Raw genomic sequence first — 22,469 nt, 5'->3', positions numbered from 1 at the left:
GGGCGTGCGTGAGACTCACCATAGAACAAAATATTTCTACCTGGTTTTGGAGTTCTTTGCATTGTCTTGGCTTCTCTCTATACCTTCGCCATCTCCAAACTCCCCGTAACCATATTTTCTTTGCAATTAATGAATGAATATTTTTTGCTATCCTGACGTAAGTGACCCTTTGCGTGGTCTGTTTTACGTTTTTCTCTTAGACTTGCTTTGCAGGAGTTTCTTCAGCCACCTTGCATGGCACTGCTGAAGGCTGCAAGTGCTGAGGTCCGTTCTGAAATCTGTAAAGATTTCATTGTTCAAATTTGTTTTTCAAAGCTGAAAATTTTCATTACTCATTTATTCAAATTTATTTTTTTCCTTGAAATCTGTTGCACTTTTTCATTTTTTAATAGTTTAGTGCTTGTAAATACTAGTGCAAAGATGTACTAGTGATGGGACCATAAACTAGTGGGTAGATTTTTGTGACACTCAAAAAGTAGACTGCAATATGGATGGGTGCTTTTGCCAAAATCCCTTTGCTCAGGATAAGTTTCCCTGATTTATTCATTTCCTCAAAGTACAAGCACTCCTGTGAAAGGTAAAGCCTTGAGCATATGCCAACATGTTATAGATGTGACATTGCTGTGATAGCGGGGATGGAAACTGCATACTCTTAGCGGCAAGAGTATCAAATGCGTGGCCTTTGTTTTAAATATTATCTTGAATGTTTTTAATGGAAATATAATTTTTGCTTGTTAGTGGTTCACAACCCCGCCCAATCAAATTAAATTTAAAACTTCTTTTTTTTCACGCTATAAAATAGTTCATCCTACAAAAAATATAATGATTCGTTCTGGAACTTATTAAAAATTAAATAAATTTAAAAAAACTTTAGTAGACTCCAGAGTTAAAACAATGTGTTATTTTAGTATCTTTCTTTGATTTTTCATAAGAAAATCAAATTCCATTAGAATTTTATGTAAAACTTTAAATTCATCCCATTACGTTTTGTGCGCCAGCTAAGAACACGTGTGGTGCTCAGGCCTGGTACTCCACAGAAATGGATTTCAGTGAGTGCTCATATAACTTAACTTTCATTGGATTTCTTTTACAAGAATACACTAAAAGGTGTCATTAACGTGGTTTTCTACAGGCTTCAAAATATTTGAATATTTATTGCAAAACTCCTGCTATCAAGCAAAACCAAGCTACTGTAGGTGTAGAGCAGTGAGGATTGCTGAAGGATGGAGTGAGTGAACTACCTGGCAATTTCAGGTCTCAAACTCAAGGTTAATAATTTTAATTTTTTTTTATTGTCTCATAGACACTGAGCTATTAAATACTTATCATCCTGTAGTAAAAGAACAAACTATTTAAATAAAATAAACCATTACTAGGCAATTAAGGTGTAATAACTCAAACCTGTAAAAGAGCTCAAATTGCAATTGCAAAATATTAATGGTGAGTAAAAGACAGAATAAATTAAGGTCATGTCTCTACCCAATCCACTTACACTTTCCATCCAAAAGATTTATTATTAAACGTGTTTTTCCATTTACCATTGCACTCAAACAGTCTCTGGTTTACCTAGGCTTAAGGACCTTCATTTCAAAATAAATCATTAATCTTCAACATAGCTGATAAAGCCCAGGGGAGATTAGATTAAATAAGCCTGGTTAATTATCAAAGGTCATAAATGAAAATAGTTATGAGGGGGTTTTTTAATTAATTAATGTGTTTGTGTTTAATTGCCAGTTGTATTTTGGACCAGTTATTGATTCCTCCAGTACACAGGAAGTCTAAATATTATTGCAGCAAAATCCAACAATTTTACTGATGCAGACTGAAATGAAACAAGATTTTTGGATTCTCCTGTTACAAATGCTCTCGTTACAATCTGTAAGTGTGCTAGTCTGGCAGCATCGTGTTTTGACACTTTCTCAGGTCTAGAAATTGCACTGTCATTAGATAAGATGTTACCGATATTGAGTAAGCACCGACTCCCATCCTATAATAAAATATATCGTAAAGTTGTGCTTTCTTTTACACAGTGTATGTAAATGCCATTCCATAGTAAATACGTTTTTAAATCATTTGTATTTATCTTAAGAAAACTCATGGGATTTTAAACCGAATATAAGTAGGGAAACTGTTTAGAGTGTTGACGATTAATGTCTAGACTGCAAAATACTAGAAAAAACTACAATAACCCTAGAAAGAAAAAACTAGACTATGTGCCAGTGCTGTGCTTTTGTCAAATTAAGTGTGTATCTTTTCTTGATCGTATATCTGACTTCTCAGTCTTCCTAAGAAAATAGTATTGAGCAGAATAGATTTCTATGCTCTTGTGTGTGTCATATCCTAAAACGAGATTTCAAGAAACATAACTTTTTGGCTAAAGGCAACCCGAGTTTGTTCCAGTAGGCATTTCACACTTGGGATCCAAATACCTGAAGAATGGCAGAAAGCAATGTTACAATGTTGAGGGCTACAGAAATCAATTAAAACATTTCATAGTTTCTGTTCATCGTAGTTATTGTAAAATAAGTTAGACTTTCTGTCACCGTAATAGTGAAGAATACAAAGAAATAAATTATATCTCAGACTTGTATAGCATTGCTTTTTGCTCTGAAAAACAGAATTTGAGTGTGGCATATGGCTTCACTCATAATAAAGAATATTTTTCATTTTTAAAAACTGGTATCCTCCTAACAGTATCAATTGCTCCAGCCAAAACAATTTCATTTTGGACCAGCTGCAGAGTGATAAAACAAGCTATCTTTGTAACAGAAAATTGGGTTCATAGCTTTAACTCAAGACTTGTTGTGTAATGGACCCAGCAACGGGCTGGTGCTGGGCTCGTGCTGGGAGGGTGCTCCAGAGAACTGGAAAAGAGCATCGTCATTTTTATATTGCTGAAGAATTATCCTTCCTTAATGGATCGAAATGCTCTTTACGGTGGCATTAACACCCATTGCGAGCGACAGACAAGTGTTGTTCGCCGGCTCCAGCATCAGCAGAAACATGCTGCCACGTCGGCCGCTGAGGAGTGCAGGGAGAAGGCGGCTGCCACGCGTCTGGGCAGGGGTGCTGGTGAGTGGGACTGGAGCTGTTAGGCCACTGGCTGTTCCCTGTCTGACATATGGAGCAGAACTGGATTGGTTCTGTGTCGATCAAAGTCTGTGTTCTGTGATCTGTGGTTTTTAAGGACCTTGATTTGCAGTGGATACCCTTACAGTCTTCATACACTGGAAATATATATATATTTTTAAATATTGTTAATATGAAATTAATTACAATATTTGGAGCAAACTGGGCTTCAGAAGTGATATCCACAGAGACACTGTGTTTTCTGTTACCTTGAAGGAGATAATTTCTTCAGGGGCAAAACCGTCTCAACAGACTAAGGATGCCAAGTGCTGAGTCTAGTTGCTTGACGTGTCTTGTCATTTCAAATTTAGTATTAGAAAAATCAGTAAATTCTCTGTATAAAATGCAGAGACAGAAACCAGCAGATGAAGAGTGAGGGGTTTGGCAAGGTACCAGAAATGGGAATGTTGTCAAAAGTTCTGTATTTTCTTTATAGATAAAACACAGAAAGCTGACGTGGGGGCATGAGGGAAGGAAGGGGAATGAGAATAAATAATGAGCACTCTTCTCTCCTTTGTGTTTGTGCCAGGACAAGGCACAGAAAAAAGAGAGAGGAGAACAAAGGCGTACATCTGGCGTGGTCCCATGGCGTTCCAGATTTCTCCAAACTTCACAGTTTTTGTATCTTTACCATTGCCTTTCCCTTCTTGGATTTAATAAATCTTGACTAAAAGTCCTACCAGTATGTGAGCTATGGCTCCAAGGGGGCTGCGTTAGAGACCCTCACCCGCAGCCCGGGCTGTGACTGTGCTAGTGCTGTGCAAATAATAAATTAACTTGCAGCACCAAAGAGGTTTCAGTTAGTACACCTTCATTAAACACTGTCAGCAATTTTTCATTTCACCAAATTTCTTTTTAGATAAATTTTATCTTAAACTTCCAGCGCGGGAAAAACTTGCAGTATTTGCAAGTGCAGACTGAGATTTTGGTAGGTTTTTCTCTTCTTTCTTCCATCGGCAGACCCCTCCGTAGGAGACTGCAACGTTTTGTAACTGGAAGCATCATGCACCAGTTTGAGATCTGTTCCATTTCTGAACTCTTCACAGGTTGCAGTTTAATATTGAAATTGTTCACGTTACTGAAGTAGTAAATTCCACAGGAGAAACTGTATTCCGGACAGTACTGATCATACTCTTCTTTGTGCGACGCTATAACAATTACGTTTCAATATAATTACACTGCGCTGCGTGTGTGAGTCGCCCTACTCTGTCCCCAATGGCTGATGAGCTCAAGTCTGTGAGCAGTGGACAGGGAAATGTGGCTGCGTTAGCGGCGAAGAGTGAGGGGCCGGTCACAACTCCTGAAAAAGGATGTCTGGACTGCAGTACGCCAGTATAAGTAGTAACCGTGCAACCGCCACTATAACGTCTGTGCATTTTTTAATTGAAAGACAGGAAAAATTTCCGGCACGTGTACCGTGGGCAATTCTGTGTCTGCTTTTGGTTGCTGGTGGGTCTGGGAGATGGGAAGAGGAGGTGGGGTGCTTGCTTGGAGGGTTGGTATGGTTTTTATCTGAGAGTGAGAGGCTCGTAGGGTGGTTTTCTGCAGGCAACAGACTGAAACAACGTATTGCTTACTTTTGCTGAGTTTTTCATATTCTCTTGGGGGAAAGAAAGGTTGGTTTATGCTATTAAGACGCTGGGAGTGGGAGGACGCCTGGGTCAGTCAATCTAATCGCCTTATACCGCAGGCTGCTCCGTCGTGTAATCCCTTCCATAAACTAATCGAGTTTCCTCCTCGAAGGAGTTGGTTTTCCTTTGCACAAGCTCGATGAGGAGGCAGCGTGAGGACAGCAAGGCTATAAAGGCTGCAGACCCACTTCGGATCTCTGAATGCATTCGCTCTCGGTTTACACGCATTTGTTCATGCAAACAGGGGCTGATGAATTACTCGGTTCCTTAATCATATACTAGGAAATTTTCTGGGCAAATAATTACCAGTAATTGGCCTCTAGTAAACTAATAGCCAGTTTTTATTTACTTACTTATTTTTACCTGCCTATATCCTTTAATAGCTCCTTCCGCCTCACATTTTTCTAAAGCCGTGAAGTTGTAGTTGTGTGTGCTTACCCTTCTTGAACATATCTTTAATTCTCAGTCCTGCTGTACCTGCTGTCCTCCCCTCCCCATGAATTTACTGTTGTTTTGATAATTTTATGTGCAAACGTATTTAAATCCCTCTGACCTGAGTATCCTGAGCTGACTGAATTTTGCTTTAACTTTGGCCTGGCAATTTCCATTTCCATTTTGTTATTCAGAATGCCATCTTTTAAGCTTTTGCTAAAACTCAAGCAAAAAAAAAATATTTTTAGGTCCATGCTTAATTTCTCTACCCTACCTTTGTGAACAGAGGTGCTTTCATTTTTCTTAAGGTATCTATGGGGCTAAAGAGTGTTTTGCAGCAGGTTTGCTGTGGTTTCCTTGCCAAGGTGCCGTTCAGCTGGGCATCCGGGCAGCTCCCACTTCATCCCTGCCCGGCTGGGTTTCCCAGACATTGCTTCTTCATGGCCAATTCCTTTTGTTCCTTGTAATTTTCCTCCTTGTGCTGCATAGCCTTTCACGGGGTGGTTTCCCATTTTGTTAAGAGGTTTTCTCTGCAAGCTTTTTTCTGCCTGGGATCAGAAAGGAATTTCTAGATACTATCTCTTTCCTTTTGGTAAAAGGCAACGTTAAATGTCCTTGACATTAAACTGCACCTCCTTGTCCCAGCTGTCTTTAGTAGCTTATATTCTCCGAAGATTTCTCTTTTGAGGATTAGAGCTGTAGTTACAAGTCTGCGGGGTTTATTCTTCCACTTTATTTAAACTCACTCAACTGCTGATTCTCTAACGCCAGATTATTTCCAGCAGTCGGCTCTAGCATAGGCTCAGCACCACTAACCAAAACTCATTTTAAAAGAACATTACATTTTATTTCATCCCGTGACAATGCGGTACAGATACCCGCACACCTTATCCCACATTTCCCCCTCCTTCACCTCCGCGAAGTCGGGCGGTTACACCGTGACCTACAGGTGCATTTCTCTGTTTAAAAACTCCCTAGTTGTCTTTATCAAAATCTGACTTTGCAGATAAGTAGATTTCCTTGTGTTGTCCCAAGAAGACTTTTCTCCACCTTTCTCAAAGTAATATTAACCCAGACAGTTTGTTTTACCCATGTTATCATCTCTTACTTCTCTCTGCTCCATCACAATGCCGGCATAGGATGCAGCGCTCTTCTTGGAGTGCTCTCTACCCTGTTCCACCCCGGCTCCAGCCACAGCTGCTGCTCCGCATTGGGCTGCCTTTGGTCACACTTGCCCCCTTCCAGGACTCTCTGCATTGCTTACCGGCAGTTTTGTTCTTTCTCCCTGGCCAAGTTCGGTGTCAGGCTGTGATTTGTACGCCCCTTCTGACAGCATCACTTAGCTGACTGCTGTTCTCGGCGGCATTCGTACTTCTTCCATGCACTTAATCTGTCTGCCATCAAATACTGTATTTGCTGGCCTGTCTACGTGTACTTTGTTTTCTTTCTCCTCCTACGCACAGTTGCAGAAATCTCTTGAGCTTCTCCCAACCTTCCCCCTTTTTCTTCTTAAAGCTGCCCGAGTCAGGGATGCAGCCTCGACCCCAAGGGCAGTTGTCACCGGTCCTTGGCTGTACCAACCCTTCTCCAACAGTTGCTTCATGACTTCCACAGATTTGCAGTGCGTGGCAGCACCTCTAAAAGGACAGGACAGGACAGGGGCTTCTAACTCCAGACTCACTTGTCCCAAACCATCGCTGTGAGGTTCTGCTTTCCATGGCGACATCTCTGGCAGCATCCCCAAGCATTCACCGTATGGTCGGTAGGGTATTTGTAAAGAGAGCTGAACCTTAAAAGGCAGTAAAAGGTACGTTTGTACACGCTTCAGAAAAAATTAAACTGTCATCTTTCATCAGCTTTTCCCAAAGTGTGCTACTCTGTTTTGGCTGAATCTGTTCTGGCCCGTCTTCCCGGAGGAGTCTGGGTTCCCGGAGGGGCTGAGCTCTGCCTCCGCGGCACGGTCGCTGCAGAAGCCCTTTTTGAGCATCCCCGGAGCCTTGAGGCACAGGAGAGATGCCCACCACGAGTTTTGACCTTCTCGCTTGCACGTCCACCTGGTGTTTGAAGTCAATGGTGGGAATTTGCCCCGTTATCCCAAACTGGCAGCAGCAGTCAGTCTGCAAGTGCAGCCACAGGACTGAAAGGCAGGCAGCCTTCCCAACCGGGCAGTGAGGACAAAGACAGAGGCAGGCCAGCAAGTAATATTAAGTGGTTTGGGGCATTAGTACATTTAGACCTTGACAGAAATTACCAGTTTGCCGTGTATGTTTAGCAGCCAGTGATGCTATGCCAGTATCCCTACGCCCAGGATGCTCCTGTTTCTATCTTTTTGGTCCCAGCTTGAATTAAAGCTCTGCTTTAAAATAGCGAGATGCTTTTGGCTCACGCCTGCCTCGCCAGAATAGGCGATTATGAAGATAACAGCAAGGATTCTGCATGCAGCAATTCAGACGGCACCAAGTCTGTAAAGGGCAAACTAGGAGGTGGTGTGAACACATTGCTTTTCCTCTGGCTTACAAAACAAATCTAAAAAGTTCTGCTCAAGGAGAATTCTCCACTGAAGTCACAGAAATGGCACAGAATATCATGTTTTTCCATTATACTTTCGTATTTTTTTTTCACAACCACCGTTGAAAATTTGAGCAGTCCTGATATTGTAGGATTGGGGTCCCAGCAAAATGAAGTAAAGATACTACCACTCTTTCCTACACATCCCTGCCTCGCAGTGTTACTAAGAAGTCATTAATATATTTTAATTTTAATGAACCAGCCTAGCGTGCTCATAGGAAAACCAGCTGGTTTTGTTTTCTCTCTATAGACCTGAACAATTTCATGAATAAAGATTTGCAAAGGGTTTTAGAACTTGAAACTAGAAATATATCCACCTCTCCAATTCCTTGATCTAATAATGTATTTTAAAAGTGAGATTTTTGCAAGAATAATACATGACATTACCGCCTTTGCTTCCAGCCTCAATGATGCTACGATTCTGTGACTTTATGCTACCTTAAGCACCTACAATTAAGTCTAGATCCAATGTTTCCAAAAGAGGCATGATCCTGGTAAAATCCCTGCTGGTTTGGGTATGGTATTTTGCCTTTTAATGAAATATTGTACTCACTGAGTATGTTAATTTATGTGATTGTTGCAAAGAACGTTGTTGTTCTGCAGCAAGAGGAACCTTTTCCTTTATAGGAAGCCATAGCAACAAGAAGGATTGACTCCTAAATTCAGAAGAAAAGCATCCTGTTATTTTAGGGTAGCCAGAAAAATAACTTTTGTCATCATTGTACAATGCATTTGAAGCAAAGCTGGTAATTATACATGAGAAGCAGGGTGTAATTTCTCAGAACATAAAGATTTGGAAGAAATTAAAGACATTAAAACACAAAATTGAGGAATTCTTGATAATTCTTTGCTTTTTCCAAGTCTCTTGTTTTAACACAGTTTCTTTTTCTCCTGCTAAAATCACGTTTGCTCTGCGCAGGAGTACAACCTTATTTCACAGAGGACGTCTTTTCTCCTAGACAGCTGGAAACATTTTGTCGTATGGCATTTCCCTTTTTCCTCGCTGTAAGCACAAGCGGTGCTCCTTGGCCGGGGACGTGCCCCGACAGCCCAGCAGTGCTGCCCTGCAGTAGGCTCTACCCCGGCAGGCTCTCGCGGGTTCCCCAGGCAATGAGACGTCAGCCAGGACCTTCACTGCGCCTCTTTCCTAAGAAAGCAGAGTCGGTGTCTTAAGCAGATTGATTCAAAACCCACAAACACATCGCTATGGCTATTGCACAGTTTCCTAATCCATGCCAATGTAGCAAAGTCCATGGTTTTTGTAAAAATGGGACATTGCTGAACTCAATTTAGTTCATCGCTCTTCACTGTACAATCATCATTTCTGTAGCTTTGTGTAATTTTGCTTTATATCTGTTAAATATACTGGGAAAAACCCCTGTTTGTGCCGCAGTCAGTTAAGCAGAAACCTTCATCTGAAGCACAGCGCAACCCCCAGAAGAATCCTCTACCATCATTTATGTCCTTCACCGACTCTGTGTCAGGCGTGCTGGAAGCGGCCAGCTCCTGCCGCCCTGCAGCCCGGCACCCGAGCGCCGCGGCAGGGTGTACAAACTGCACGTCCCCTGGGATGCTCCCGGCCGGAGCAGGATGGGGAGCACCCTCATCTCCACCTTTCCTTTCCCACTGCCCCAGTTGCCATGGTGGGAACCAGTGAGGGACGTCTGGGGACTAACTGACCGACCCGTCTGCCCGCAGCTCTCCCTCTCTCCACTGCTGCATACGTAAATTATCCCTATACGGGGTAGGAAACCACGATACTAGACTTTAAGCCCTTTTTATGTTAAAGACTGCTCAAGATGTCACCAACCTTCTTGGATTTTAAATTTCAAATAAAATTGTAAAGTTGGAGTAATACAGTTCAAATTCCATTTTATTTTAAAAACGTGATTTGACTTTATCAGCAACAACGATGTATTTGTCAAGATGTCAAATAAATATTTTTAAGATTGGAAACATTCATCTGTGTTAGCAGCATTCTTAGTGTCAGTAATTTGGTAAAGAAACTTCATAACTTTTTGTTTGGGAAAATATTTGTCTGTTATTTCACTTAGAATCATTTTTGCATCTTATTAACCTGAAAAGTAATTGTAGGGGAAAAAATGCAAAATTGGACGAGAGTGGAGAGTGTGTTCAGCTATTACCTGCACATCTATTGTTGTCAACTTGCTCACATTTTTTTTCATTAGTTTCTTGTTATAGTCAAGATACGGTCAATGATCTTTTGAGCTTGGTAATTTTGTTAAATCTTTTTTATTAAGAGTATTGAATTGCTACATTGAGATGGTAGCTTGCTTCTGTGCAAGATTGATTGGGACTGGTATTTCATTTTGCATAGCACTATTCAAAGCTAATAAAAAGGCACAGAATAATGAATTTTAAACTAAAATTATAATGAAAAGCCACAGGTGATTGTTTCGTTAGACTGAATGCTGGAGAATTGTGCTCTTCTCTTCGCTTTTTCTGTTGTTTGTATTGGTTGCCCCAGGTGAAGTAAACATCGTCAAAATGTGTGTGATGTTTTTGAGAAATGTTTTCTTCTGGAAAGATTTCAATAATTAAAAAGATGTGCATTTTTAAAAGTTCGCTAAAGCACAAAGCTATTACTTAAAAACCGTCTTTGTTCAAAATTGTTACCTTGACTTATATTCATCATAGGAAATTACCTTCAATAAAGTGACCCCCTTTTTCTAGCCAGGTTTCAGTAATTCCCAGGAGAAATGTTTCTGTGCTTGAGAACTCCAGGGGTGGCTTTGCCACGGTGGCAGGCAAAAATATTTGTGTATTTTGAGTGATTGTGTATTCGGTCCTGATGTTGTATGCCGGTGACACATGAATATCATAGCTGGGAAAAGAAAGACACTGATGTATAGTTCATAGGCACAGAAGTCTGGTCGACTGCATGTGTGTCACAGGCCTGTGATGGCCAGCCCGATCTTTAAATAAAATTGTCGTGTCTGTTGCATGACTGTTTGCTGTCTCATTCTGTATTTGTCTTCCATGTGTGATTAACTCCCAAATGTTCTCTTTTTTTTTTTTTTCCTTTTCCCTTTTTGTAGAAATTATTGAGCCTACTACCTCTAGTCCTGTCTCAAGCCCAGGTCAGTATCCACATACATTCACGAAGTATGTTTGGGTACTTTTTCTCAGGGACTCATAACTGACGCATTGCCATATCAATAACTGGAATTGATTACGGGCAGCTTTGTTGTGGTAGTGCTGGACTGTCTCCTTCCCGTCTTTGTGCATTCATCGGTTTGTGTTCCCTCCAGGCTTCATATGTTGTCCTCTTCTTAAATTTCCCCTCTTGAGAAAACCCTCCCCACATCTCTGTTTTTCTGCCATTCATTCTCTGCCCCAGGGTGATGCAGTGGATGTGCACAGGGCAATGCAGCCGTGCAGTGTAATTACTGTGTTTTCTCTTTGTGATAACCTGACTCTTCTCTGGTGTTGCTGTAAACATGAACGTTGGTTTGAGGCTTACAAATTTCTTGCTGTCTCGTCACTGAATGGCTCGTAGGATGGATCTAAGAAACCGTTGTGAGGTCCTCCTCATTTTAGGGTGCCAGAAGGTGTTCCTGCAGAGCTGAAAAGCCTGCCCTTGCGCTTGGCAGGCGGTAAGAGGTCCTGACCGTTCGTGGTGACTCCCCATTTTCTTGGGGGTTTCCCGACGCTGCTCCCCAGCAGGACACCCTCAGTGGAGCTGGTCAGCCCGGTGCAGGCTGTCGAACAGGGGCTGCCCTGCCCAGAGCTTGTTAAAAGATGGCTTCAGGTCAGCCTGTAACAATATTCCCAACCACTTCCCAAAGGGTTTGGAAGGGGTAAGTCGTGAGTCTCACGTACCGTGCTCTAGCTCCCATTGCTCTACGTTAAACACCGTCCCCGGGATGCAATTACAGTGTCCGACCCAACAGGTTGATATTATTTCCATGTGCATGATGTGGTAAGATGTGCAATGCTCAGGTCTCCTCCAAGGAGGAGTCTGGGAAGCGTTATCAGGATCATCTGGCAGACAAACACAAGTAGAATTTTCCTCTGGCAAAACCTACACATGAAGTATACTTTTATTTCCAAATTAAGATAAAAAGATTAGAAAGACGGCGCCAGAAAGCCATAGCGATTGAGGTAATCTACTCCCCAGTTAAAAATGCAGATTAAACAGAGTTCCAAAAGAAAAACTGGGCGGCAGACTGATCCACCCGCCTTAAAACTTACAGGAGTAGAAAGACAAGTGTATAAATCCCCGGTGCTTTTAATGAAAGGGCAATCGCTGGTGTCCCCTGCGGAGACGCTCGCTGTGCACAGGCGCTGCCTGTCTGCCTTCCCGCGTGCCCTTCTTCAGCAGCGAGGTTTCCAAAGCACTCTTGTCTCTTCTACGTGCAGAGGATCTACTGCGTCTGCGGCGCAAAGCCGCTCATGAGAGCGACTGAGCAATTTATGCGTGACCACCGTTCGTCACAAAACACAGCAGCAGCAGGAGTAGGAGGGGAGGGCTGGACTTAACCTGCAAAAAGCTGATAGTGTTTGCAATAAAAGTTCCTATCCTTGTGATTTTTCACAGTTGCTTTGGACTACCAGGCAGTTGAAAATAAGCTAAGAAATTATTTTTATAGCTAGCAGAAGCCAGGAACAAGAAAAGAGTCGCGGATGATATGGCAATCATGCAAAGTAGTGATAGGAGAACCTCAGACTATGTGTCATTTAATGCTGGGTTTTGTACTTGGCCTGATACTATTCCAAGCTCTGTTCAGGGAGTGATGGTTTATGCTGTATGGTTACGGTTGGAATGGACTCTAGTAACATTTTGGGTTTTAATCTCCATAGGTAAGCACTACAACACAGAAGCACAGCCTTTTCTCACTTTAAAAAATTGATGTTCAAGTAATATAGCTTCAAGATGTGTTTGAATTCTTGCTGTCTGCAGAAATTTACAACAAATGAGCAAAATCATTTGTATTTTTTGGGAGCAGGATGGAGATGGGGGAATGGAAACGAATAGCGTCCTTTTATAACGATCCCTGCCTTAATTCTGAGAGCACGGTGTTAAAAAGAGAGGTCTTTTTCCAAAGTACAGTTCGAAATTGAGAATATGAAAGCCTTTGAACACAACAGAGGAAAAATTTAGAAGAAGCTAAAATTGCAATAGATAGGAAACTACATGAGCTAATCCAACTTTAAATGACTGAGGAAAGGACCCTGAGGTCAGTTTGCAGATGAAAAACAACTGGAAGGGTGTTTTTTTAAAGGAAAGCTCTCAGAGTGGATAAAAATTTAGGATTGAGTCCTTCCTCCTGGAAATCAGCACTGGCATCAGCAGTGGCATTGCCATTGGAATGTTCTGTTTGCCTTACATAATTAGATAATGCTCTGATAGTCCCTCTGCTTTTCTACTTTTAGTCTGGTAAATAGCTAGATAAAACCATCTCTATTGCTACGAAGTTATACAGCTGCAGAGGCAATTAAAAAGTTTCCAGAGTGTCAGACACCGAGTCCCTCATGTGCTGCAGCATCAGCAGAGGAGACAGTAGGTTGGGGTGGGAGATCGTGGCAGAAAACCCGGTTTATTTGTCCGTAGCTGCTTATGACAGTAAAATAAGATTTGTGACTCCGTTTAAAGTCAGCCCAGGAGGTTTTAGCCAGCAGCACCCGTTGGATCTCTGTCCGTCTGCCCTGCTTTCCCTCATGCAGTGACAGGAGTACAAAATGTGGATAATCCTGTAGTAACTCATTCTTCCTCGGTCCTTGCATCAGTCAGAATACAGAGCATCAGCCTCCTTCTTACTTAATCTAGGCTTTGCAGCTAGTTGGTTAATTACTGCTGTCATTTACAATTGTCATTACATGTCCATTGCAGCTTCAATGGATGTTTTTCCTGCAGAAGTTTTTGCTGCTGGAAGGAGATGGATGCTTCTCCAATGTTTCAATATCAAGCCAAAGGTTATGAAAAAACTCAAAACTGAGTCAATATTTCACTGCAGATAGATGAGGGAGAATTGCAGGCCAAGGATCTCCCATAAATCAAGGTAGATGACTGACGGGATGTTCAACATTATCATCACGGGTAGAGTTTTCCAGGATCTTTCTTACAGCCCAAACTAGGAAGTTACTTTTTGTAGAAAGTGAAGAATCTGTAGTAATCCTGAAGATCTTGAAACCACCTTCTGTTGAGATTTTAGTCCAACTCTGAATACACAGTAATTATCCTGTTCTCAAAGCATCTTTGAAAATTCTTTTCATTGTTATTAGTGTGTATGAGTATATGCATATGTATTGTTGTATATGGAAGGAGCAGTGTAAAAGGAAAATGTCACGGACATCTTAAGATGCTTAAGCCTGGAGTTGCTACTGCCTCTGACTCCCACAGGTCACTTTTCTTATCAGCCATCTATTTTCTCAGTGTGGCTTAAGCACTGGTTAGCCAAAGAATAATATTGATAACTCCTGTCTAAACAGATGAAGTGCTGCACTGATGATGAGGTTCCAACGTTTTCTACTCCTCTTACAGTGTGCAAACTCTGTCAGCGTTTAAATTGGTACATACAAAAGACCTTTCATCTCACCAATTTTTCTTCTCATATTCAGTATAATTACTCTAATCAACTGTCTTGACCTTCTATTGTTAAAAATTATTTATAAGATACATGTGTAAAATTTCAGCACCGAAGTTTTGTGACATTTTCTAGATGTTCACAAGCCATGTGACAACATCCCCAAGATGTCTTTCAACGATTACCTATAAAAAACATTTTGATTTAAAAAAAAAAAAAAATCCTTAAGGATTCCTTACAATTCCAAACAATAGGAGACAAACCATTTAAAACATTTATAACTAATGCAAAACCAACACTGTGTTTGAGAGCCGTGGTGATACACTTGTGCATTCCTCTGCTGGAGCCGCTCTTTACTCGTGGGAGTTCACTTTCTCAATTTTAAGCAACAACGCTTAAAGCATGTAGAATTAGCTGCAAAAGTTAAAAAATTGGGGCCACAGTTGGCAGCTGTTTTGTCAGCCCTTGCCAGGAGCTGTAGTTGCTTACAAATCTTTCATCCTTTAGTGTAATGAGTTCACAGGTGGTGTCTTGGAAAGCCTTTGAAGATGCTGCTGAATTCTTAACGCTGACTAAACAAGTAACAGTGACAGGTCAGAGAGAATAATTGAGCAATCTTCTTTAATTAATGATTTCACGTGTTATGAGGCATAAAAATTGGAGTTGGAGAGAGAAGGACTTTAACTTATTTAATTTTCTCAGGAACAAAAGCGTATGTTTAAATGAGCACTCTGGGCAGGTTGGACAACTCCTTGAACTTCAGCTACTTCTCCCTCATCTGCCTTACTGTATATCTAACACTTTTAATATACCAGAATACCAAATAATACCTAATTTCAAGCAGGCTTTATTTGTTCCATAGGAAACATGTCAACCCCTCCATTTTTTCTCTCCTTATGCAGTCGCAATTCCCATTTTAATCGATAAATGATTCGCGTAAGGAAAATCTACAGGGTTGGACTCTGAATCTCAGAATTTATGGCATTCTTTCTTGCCATTAATTTTGTCTTTACGTGATGAAAGCACCATGTACCTTGAGCTAGAGATTTTTGCGTGTGGGCAGGAGACACATTGCTACAGCAAATACTGGAGTAGAGATGAACCCTGAGGCGCAAGAGGATGACCAGCCTTGAGAAACAGACGGTCGCTCATCAGCCAACACTCAAACTGTTTTCTTTCTTTTCCCAGTTTGTGGAATTTCTTCCAAAAAACTAAACAAGTATGAAAAGATGATCAAGATCTAGGATAACAGATCCTGGATCATTGCAAGTTTAACTTCTAAATCCCATTAGAAACAGACGTCTGTTTGTTCAAAGAGCTTTTGACTCTCAGTGGCCACTTCACTGCCTCCCAAATAATCCCCCCCGGGAAGGAAGGCAGGGTCTCCCAGACTGCCCTCCATCGCCTTCATTTGATGGCTGAATCACCCTCCGACGCCCAGCAGAACACCATAGGTTCTTTTGTCCCAGTTAACAGATAGAAAAGCATATATAAGGTTACCAAGACTTGCTATGAGTAGGTTGGCATCAAACAAGTAAGCAGTCTCTAAAGAAAAAAGATCAATATATTAATCTTATTTGTTAATTATTTTAAAGCTTTCCGTTCATAACGTATTATGGACATTTCTGTTGCATTTCAGAACTCCAGGCAGATGTGAAATCCCGGCATAGTTCTCTCTGCCCGAAAAAATCAGTTTATATATTCACCCAGCATTATGTATCTCCACACTTCATCCAGTGTGCAATGTGTTACTGTAGGAACATGCAGCAGAGCAAGGCAGGTTCTTAAACCAGGAACGCTTAGAATTATATACCGGCTGCACTATGGGAAATAACTGCCTTTAAAGTATTCTATTCATCTGCTGTTACAAACAAGTGAACTTTACGTTTCTAAATCATTCTGTGAAAGCTGCATCCTCAAAGTAAAATCTGTGGAATTAGGTAAATGTTTCTGTTTAAGTAAAATGCATGTTTCAAATAACTCACAGTGTGTGCTCAGTGACATTCTGCAATATTTAAAGACTGCACCATTTCAGAAAACTGTTTGAACACAGTAAATCATAAGTATATTATTCACTGCTTGCTGAATAGATGCATCATTTAATATCAAAAGAGCTACTTTCTATCAGCTGAAAAATAAGATTAGAAATAGGTCATTTTTAGTCCATTGATTCCTACTCTCTAAACCAGTATGTAAAATGCAAGAATACTTCTTCTGATACTGTATTGCCTACATGCCCTCTGTCATGGGGGATTTCAATATTAATGAGTTTTTCCACAAATACGAGGAGCCCGCTTAAGAGGAGAAGCTGCTCTGACACTCACCGATTTGTTTAACCAACAAAATCCAGGGTTTCACACCAAAATGAGAATGCCTGAATATTTCAGAATATAATACATCAATCAGTTTGCTGAAATTTCACATTTTAACCAAGAAGTGCTCTTGAGAAATGCCAGGAAAGCAGTGCAGGGACATCTGTGAAATAATTTCTGTAGTCTATGAAACGGGTAGAGGATGTGGAAGGCGGACAGAGATGCTCAGCTTACTAGCTGTTGCTGCTTCGGTGTTGACCCTTTCTCCTGCCCGAGTGTTTCTGACGCCGAGTGATGAGCCACGTCTCATGGGCTTGCTTGGCAGTCCGAGCCTGAGGCTCCTCCACGTTTCTGGGGGATGCTCACCGCTGTACGTGATTCCTCGGCTCCAAGGGATCTGTGTCGTTGGTGTTGGTAGTTTATCGTTATACAAATTCATTTACGTTATTGTAAATGGCATCAGCATTTGTCGTATGTAAGTGTATACTGTGTAGGAACTACAGCATGGGAACCAGCACACCTCTAAGACATGGGGAAAGCTCTTTTCAGCACAGCGCTAACTTCCCACAGTTAATGGACTTTTAAAAGATAGATACTGTTCTTTATAGCTCTAGCATCTTTGTTAACTCTTAATATAGATAAAATGCGTGACCATCTCAGTCCACGTCCTCGAGATGTCTCCCCATCTCAGTCAGACGCTGGTACCTGATGCCGTACAGGCGGCGGGGGAACCCTGGCAGGGGATGGACTCCTCGGGACGGTGCGGAGGCGCACGGGCTGGAGATGTCTGCTCTGAAGGCAGGCTGGGGGTAGCGATCCATATATCTAAATTTTGTTCTTCGTCTACAGACATGATTTAGGCCTATGCTCCCAAAGTATGCCGGGAAATCAGATGTTTGCGTATCTAGCTTGTAAGACAGTAAGTGTGGCTCCGTTCGGGCTAATCTGAAATGTGGCCAAAGCCGTGTATTATTGTGCCCTCGCAGCAGCGTGGCATGTCGTGTATGCAGGCAGCAGTGCCGGTCTGCAGTCCTGCACCAGCTCTGAGAGGGCAAGAAAAATGCACAGTGCAAATCTTCCAGCCTGCAACATCACAAGACGTGGTAAAGCTGCTCTAAAAGACCGTGCGTATAAGGACATGTTCTGATTGAGAAAAGAGAAGCAGGAGATTCCATGAATGTGATTCATTAGCAGAAAGAGAGCAGTCTTTGTTTTTATTTATCACATAAGGGTATGTTTTATGTGAAGGTTTTATCAGCCAGAATTGGCTGACTACAGTAATTCTTACAGGAATAAATATGCATATATCCATCTAGATGAGATGTGTAGCCATGTGCGGAAATTTAAAATGTATATATAAGCACGTATCTATAACTTCAGGGAGGGTCCCAACTCTGCGCAGAATATAAAAGAGCCTACAGCTACAGCTGGTTGGAAAGGATCTGACAAACTTGGGTTGTTAAGGGAGGGAAGGCTTGGGGGAATAGGGGACTTGTCAGAAAATGCCTATTTGAAATCTCCATGAATATGTCAGTTTTAAAGAAATTCAAATAAAAGCCTGTTGAGTTTTGAGTGGAAAAAAAAATACTGGCTTCCTTCCAGGCTACCCATCTCATTCCAGGCAACACTTCTTTTCTTGCCTTTTCACTGTCTGAATTTCTCACCAAATGGAAATTTCAGTTTCTTGCCAGCTGCATCTAGAGTATCTATGCAACATGGACATTTTGATGCAGTTGCCAGCAATATCTCCAGCTAGGGATGAAAACCGACATCCAGAGATAATACAGGATCAGCCATTTCCTTATTCTGAACCTAATGTTTAAAGGCATATCTTTGCATCTTTATCTTTTCCTTATTATACACCAGTCGCAAGGCCCAGTCTGCCAAACTGGTTTTTAAACTGGTTTTGGTCCTTCTTTAAACTTTCCAGATGAGCTCTTAAGCATGCCATCAGGCAACCCAAGAAAGACTGTATGATGTGTTTTTCTTCCAATAGTCTCTTCTGGGTTAAAGAAAATAGAACAAAAATTTGTAGGTAAAAAACATGATAGCCGGGCCAAGCCCATGTCCTTCAAAGAGTGCGGTCATAAAAGGTTTACACAGCAGCTCTGAACAATTAAACAAATGTTGTTTTATCATGAGTTGTCACTGCTCCCAGAAGCCGTGCCGTCTTGGTTTTAGCCTGCTTTTGTGCAGGACTCTACAATTATTGGAGACAGACCTTCCTCAGAATAGGAAATGCTTTTGAAGGCACAAATACACCAGTGAGGGCAGTGCAGCAGTCCTTGAATATTCAGGGTGGCTTAAACGGACGTGGACTATGAGCAGACAGAGGTCGTTCGCTTGTGGAGTTGACAGTGATGAATAAAACAAGGATGGTTTGCTCAGAGCTGGACCAGAGCGCAGAGTCTAGGCTATATACTTTATATTATAGACTCAAGCCACTTGCACAGTGGCCTGCTGTGCCATGACCTTTGCTTTCTTCCAGGCCCAGCTGCTAATGAGAATTTCTGACCCGAATACCTGAATTTAAAAATAAACAATAGCTTGTCAAGGATATAGGGCAATGCTCAATGTGAGTGTGGCAGGACCAGAAGTTTGTATCTCTGAGCAGCGAGTCTTCATATGAACCTCACATCTATTTAGGACACACTATATAGGTGGAAGGAAACATGTTAAGAGCTCAGGCCCAATTTACCGTATGCTACTCCATTAGTCCAGCAAGATTTACAAGGAAAATTCACTTTGTAGTTGTTCCTGTGCTTTGGCATCTGTTCCTGTACATGATTTTCATTAAGTCCAGATTTTAACTGAGCCTCTGAATTTTACGGTGCCACAAAAAACTGTGGAGCCATCTGGTTAAAGTTTTAAAGATGGTTTTCATTAAGATGAAAGTTTTGCAAAATATTTTACCATTTTTCAGCTGCTGAGTCAGACGTTTCCATAAGAAAAAGCTGTTGGCATTAGGCAGCAGAAGACTAACCCAATGGATGAGTGGCAGCCTGCTCCCTCCCACCCACCCGCCTCCATATTGCACCACATTGTGATCGGTGACGTTGATGACGCTGGAATATTCAGTGACGCCTATCGTTCCAAACACCGAGACGAAATGATTGACCTTGACATCTTTTGTACGTCCTTCTCATTTTCGAGATCCGTGACTCAGCTTGCATTTCTCTCTCAATCATATTCCACAATGGCAGGGACTCATCTCTTTGACTTTGGAAAAAAGATTGATAGAACTTATCCTTCTTAATATCTCTGATTGCAACAGAAATTATTGCCTAGCATTCAGCCTCCTTATTCAACAAGCACAGTATATAAAGCTACACTGAATGAGTTTTCTGCCAAACTGAGGCAATTCAGAGAACAACTCGGTTTTGAAAGCTCAAGAGCATGTTCACTTGAATGAACAGGGTATGGATTTTATAATAGGAAAACAGCAAGTAATCTGAATAGTCTGCAGTAAATTGTCAAAGCAAAGCACTCTGGTTATAGAGACATTTCAGGATGTTGTTCGTAAGGTTTCCATACCTACAGCCTCCTATGTCCTCCCCTCCTGCAATGTACAGTCCCATTTAGTGTTTCATTTTAAATGAAGAAGGAGCTGCATTTTATGAAGAGGTAGAAATTTTACCCTGTTAAATGGAGATTGTCACTCTCCAGGTCTCACTCAGTTATTCGGAAAGGTCCTTTTATAGAAACTTGAAGGACTTTAGTAGTTAAGGGTTATACACAGTACAAACTAGGAAAAAATCTGGTTTTGGAGCAAAATGTATCTTTCTCCCACGTGTCTCAAAGACCATCAGAGGTGGTTTTAAAGGCATCCAAGTCCATCCCTGTCTTCCCAAAAGCACAGCTCTTTAGACAGGCATGACGTAGGGTATACACTCAAAACACAGCACCCTTAATTCCCCGAGAGGTTAGAAAAAGGGAAAGGTGAAAAGCTTTCATCACTGACTGCCAAACTTTACCTACAACCCGGAGGGGAATATATATCATTTCCCCTTCTGTTACTATTTTTTTAAGAATATGACATCCATAACTACTTCGAAAGTTGCTAACATTCCTGCCAAGTGCCACATACTGTTTTCTGTCTTGTCTTCCTAAATCCTGATTTTGAGCCAAAGTCAATGGCAGAAAGAAATTGCCCATTGCCTGGCTGGGAAACGTTTTTGACAGTCCGTGTGTGCTGCTTTCTCGTGAACAGAGGGACACACACGATGTCGAGTTTATCTGATTGCAACCCACAAATATAGCGCTATGCTAAGAAGAGCTGAGCCGCAGCTCACCCACAAGGTGGTCGCGGAGAATACGAAAGAACCTTCTGTTTGGTGCTTTTTGTTTTCTGTTTCAAAGTGCATTTTAATGGTGAGTGTCGTGTATTTCTACGGAAGAGACCAAATTCCTGACTTCACAAGGGTGATGAGAAAGGGGATGGAAAATATCATGCAGAAGAGACTTTTTGCAGCTGTCCTCAGCCACCCAACAGCGTGGCAACCGGCGGCAGGGTCAGTACGCCATCGCAGTCGAGGGGCCCTTTGCAGCATGAGCTCGCGCAGCAGAGTGCAGTGCTCGAGCATCTTCCCCGAATGGTCTCTCTAACCTTCTTGCACAGATTGCTTAGCAAATACTTCTGTTGAAGTTAACTCATTTTTCACCAGCACGTTTCCTTGCAGCCACGCTGTGTCTCCTCCCATTAGTGTCAGTGGTCCTCCTCAGGCAAGGGATGGCGAGGGCACGGTGACACTAAGCATCTGCACAGCAGAAGGTGTTCAAAAGGTGCAGCTAGTGGGAGAGCCATCCTGAGGATAATGCACTCCCTGCGCTCATCCCCTACCATTAATCAGCATTAATTGGGAAGGGGCCTCCCACAGAGGCACCAACGCTTTGGCTATCTCCACCAAAATATTGTACTAATTGATAGAGATTTTCAAAGCCATGAGTCTTAACAGGAGTTTCATGCCTAAAGCTCCCAGTCAGCTTTGAAAAATCTCAACTGTTGGGTTTTTTTTTTTCCTCTTCTGCGTAATAACATATGCAAAGCTGAGCCATAATGTCTCCAAAATCCTCTGGATTAAGCTGAAAAGCGGGTGGGGAAGACTGGTGCACAAAAAGCCTCCTGATGCAAAATCCTCCACCGGCAGTAAAAGCTGCGGAGGAGAAGCAGCATCAGCCAGGGAGGGTGGGGGGCTCTGCAAAGGGGCCCCCACCAGCCCCACGGTTTGGGGAGCCCCAGCAGAAAGCCAGCCCAAAGCCGCTCCGGAGGTGAGGGCTTTCATTCCCCCTCGCACACGCAGGAGGTAGCTGCAAAAGCTCAGATTCCTCCCGACGGCCACGCCAGCTCCTGCTGCAATCCTTCATCAGGAAAGCCCCGAATAATTCATCATAGGGAACAGCGAATAAAAATAAGCTGAATGGCATCTTCTAACATGATACCCTTGGTTACAGGGTGGAAATCTGAAAGTTCTTTGGGAAAAGGAAAATCTGCACATTAATGAAAAGTAACAAATACTTGATTAGATTATACGCGCTTTCTGTGTATTTTGTGGATGGACTTTACGTGATGTTCGTTAAGTTCTCTTAGCTCACAAATGGTGGACCCCAGACTTAAAGCAACAGCTTTAAAGTAACAGCTTGTGTCCCTGCACAAGCAAGAGGCCCTCTGCCTCGAAGGATTAGACCTTGTCACAGATAGATAGAGGAGGATGTATATGAAATTCATACGCTTACATCAGTGTTGTATAACAGGCACATGCGGAAGACCTATTTAAATTCATTGAAATGAGGACTCCGTAGCCAGTTACACAGAAAGGAGGGTAAGAGCTATGCAGTCATAAAAAACAATT

At 41.9% G+C, this 22,469-nt stretch overlaps 1 protein-coding gene across 2 annotated transcripts in view; it reads left to right on the top strand.

The window, feature by feature from the left end:
* Nucleotides 1-22,469, top strand: part of NEGR1 (neuronal growth regulator 1) — a 297,810-nt gene that overhangs the window by 254,480 nt on the left and 20,861 nt on the right. The window contains exon 7 of one of the 2 annotated variants that reach the window (XM_050900844.1): nucleotides 10,820-10,861. The exons of the other annotated variant lie outside the window; for it this stretch is intronic. Coding sequence (XP_050756801.1) covers nucleotides 10,820-10,861 — 42 coding nt within the window. The remainder of the gene's footprint in view (nucleotides 1-10,819; nucleotides 10,862-22,469) is intronic. 2 annotated transcript variants of the gene reach the window in all.

The sequence above is a fragment of the Gymnogyps californianus genome, chromosome 8 (genome assembly GCF_018139145.2).
Source record: "Gymnogyps californianus isolate 813 chromosome 8, ASM1813914v2, whole genome shotgun sequence".
NCBI lineage: Eukaryota > Metazoa > Chordata > Aves > Accipitriformes > Cathartidae > Gymnogyps > Gymnogyps californianus.
Note: the sequence above shows the minus strand (reverse complement) of the source record. Positions and strands in the feature narration are given on the sequence as shown.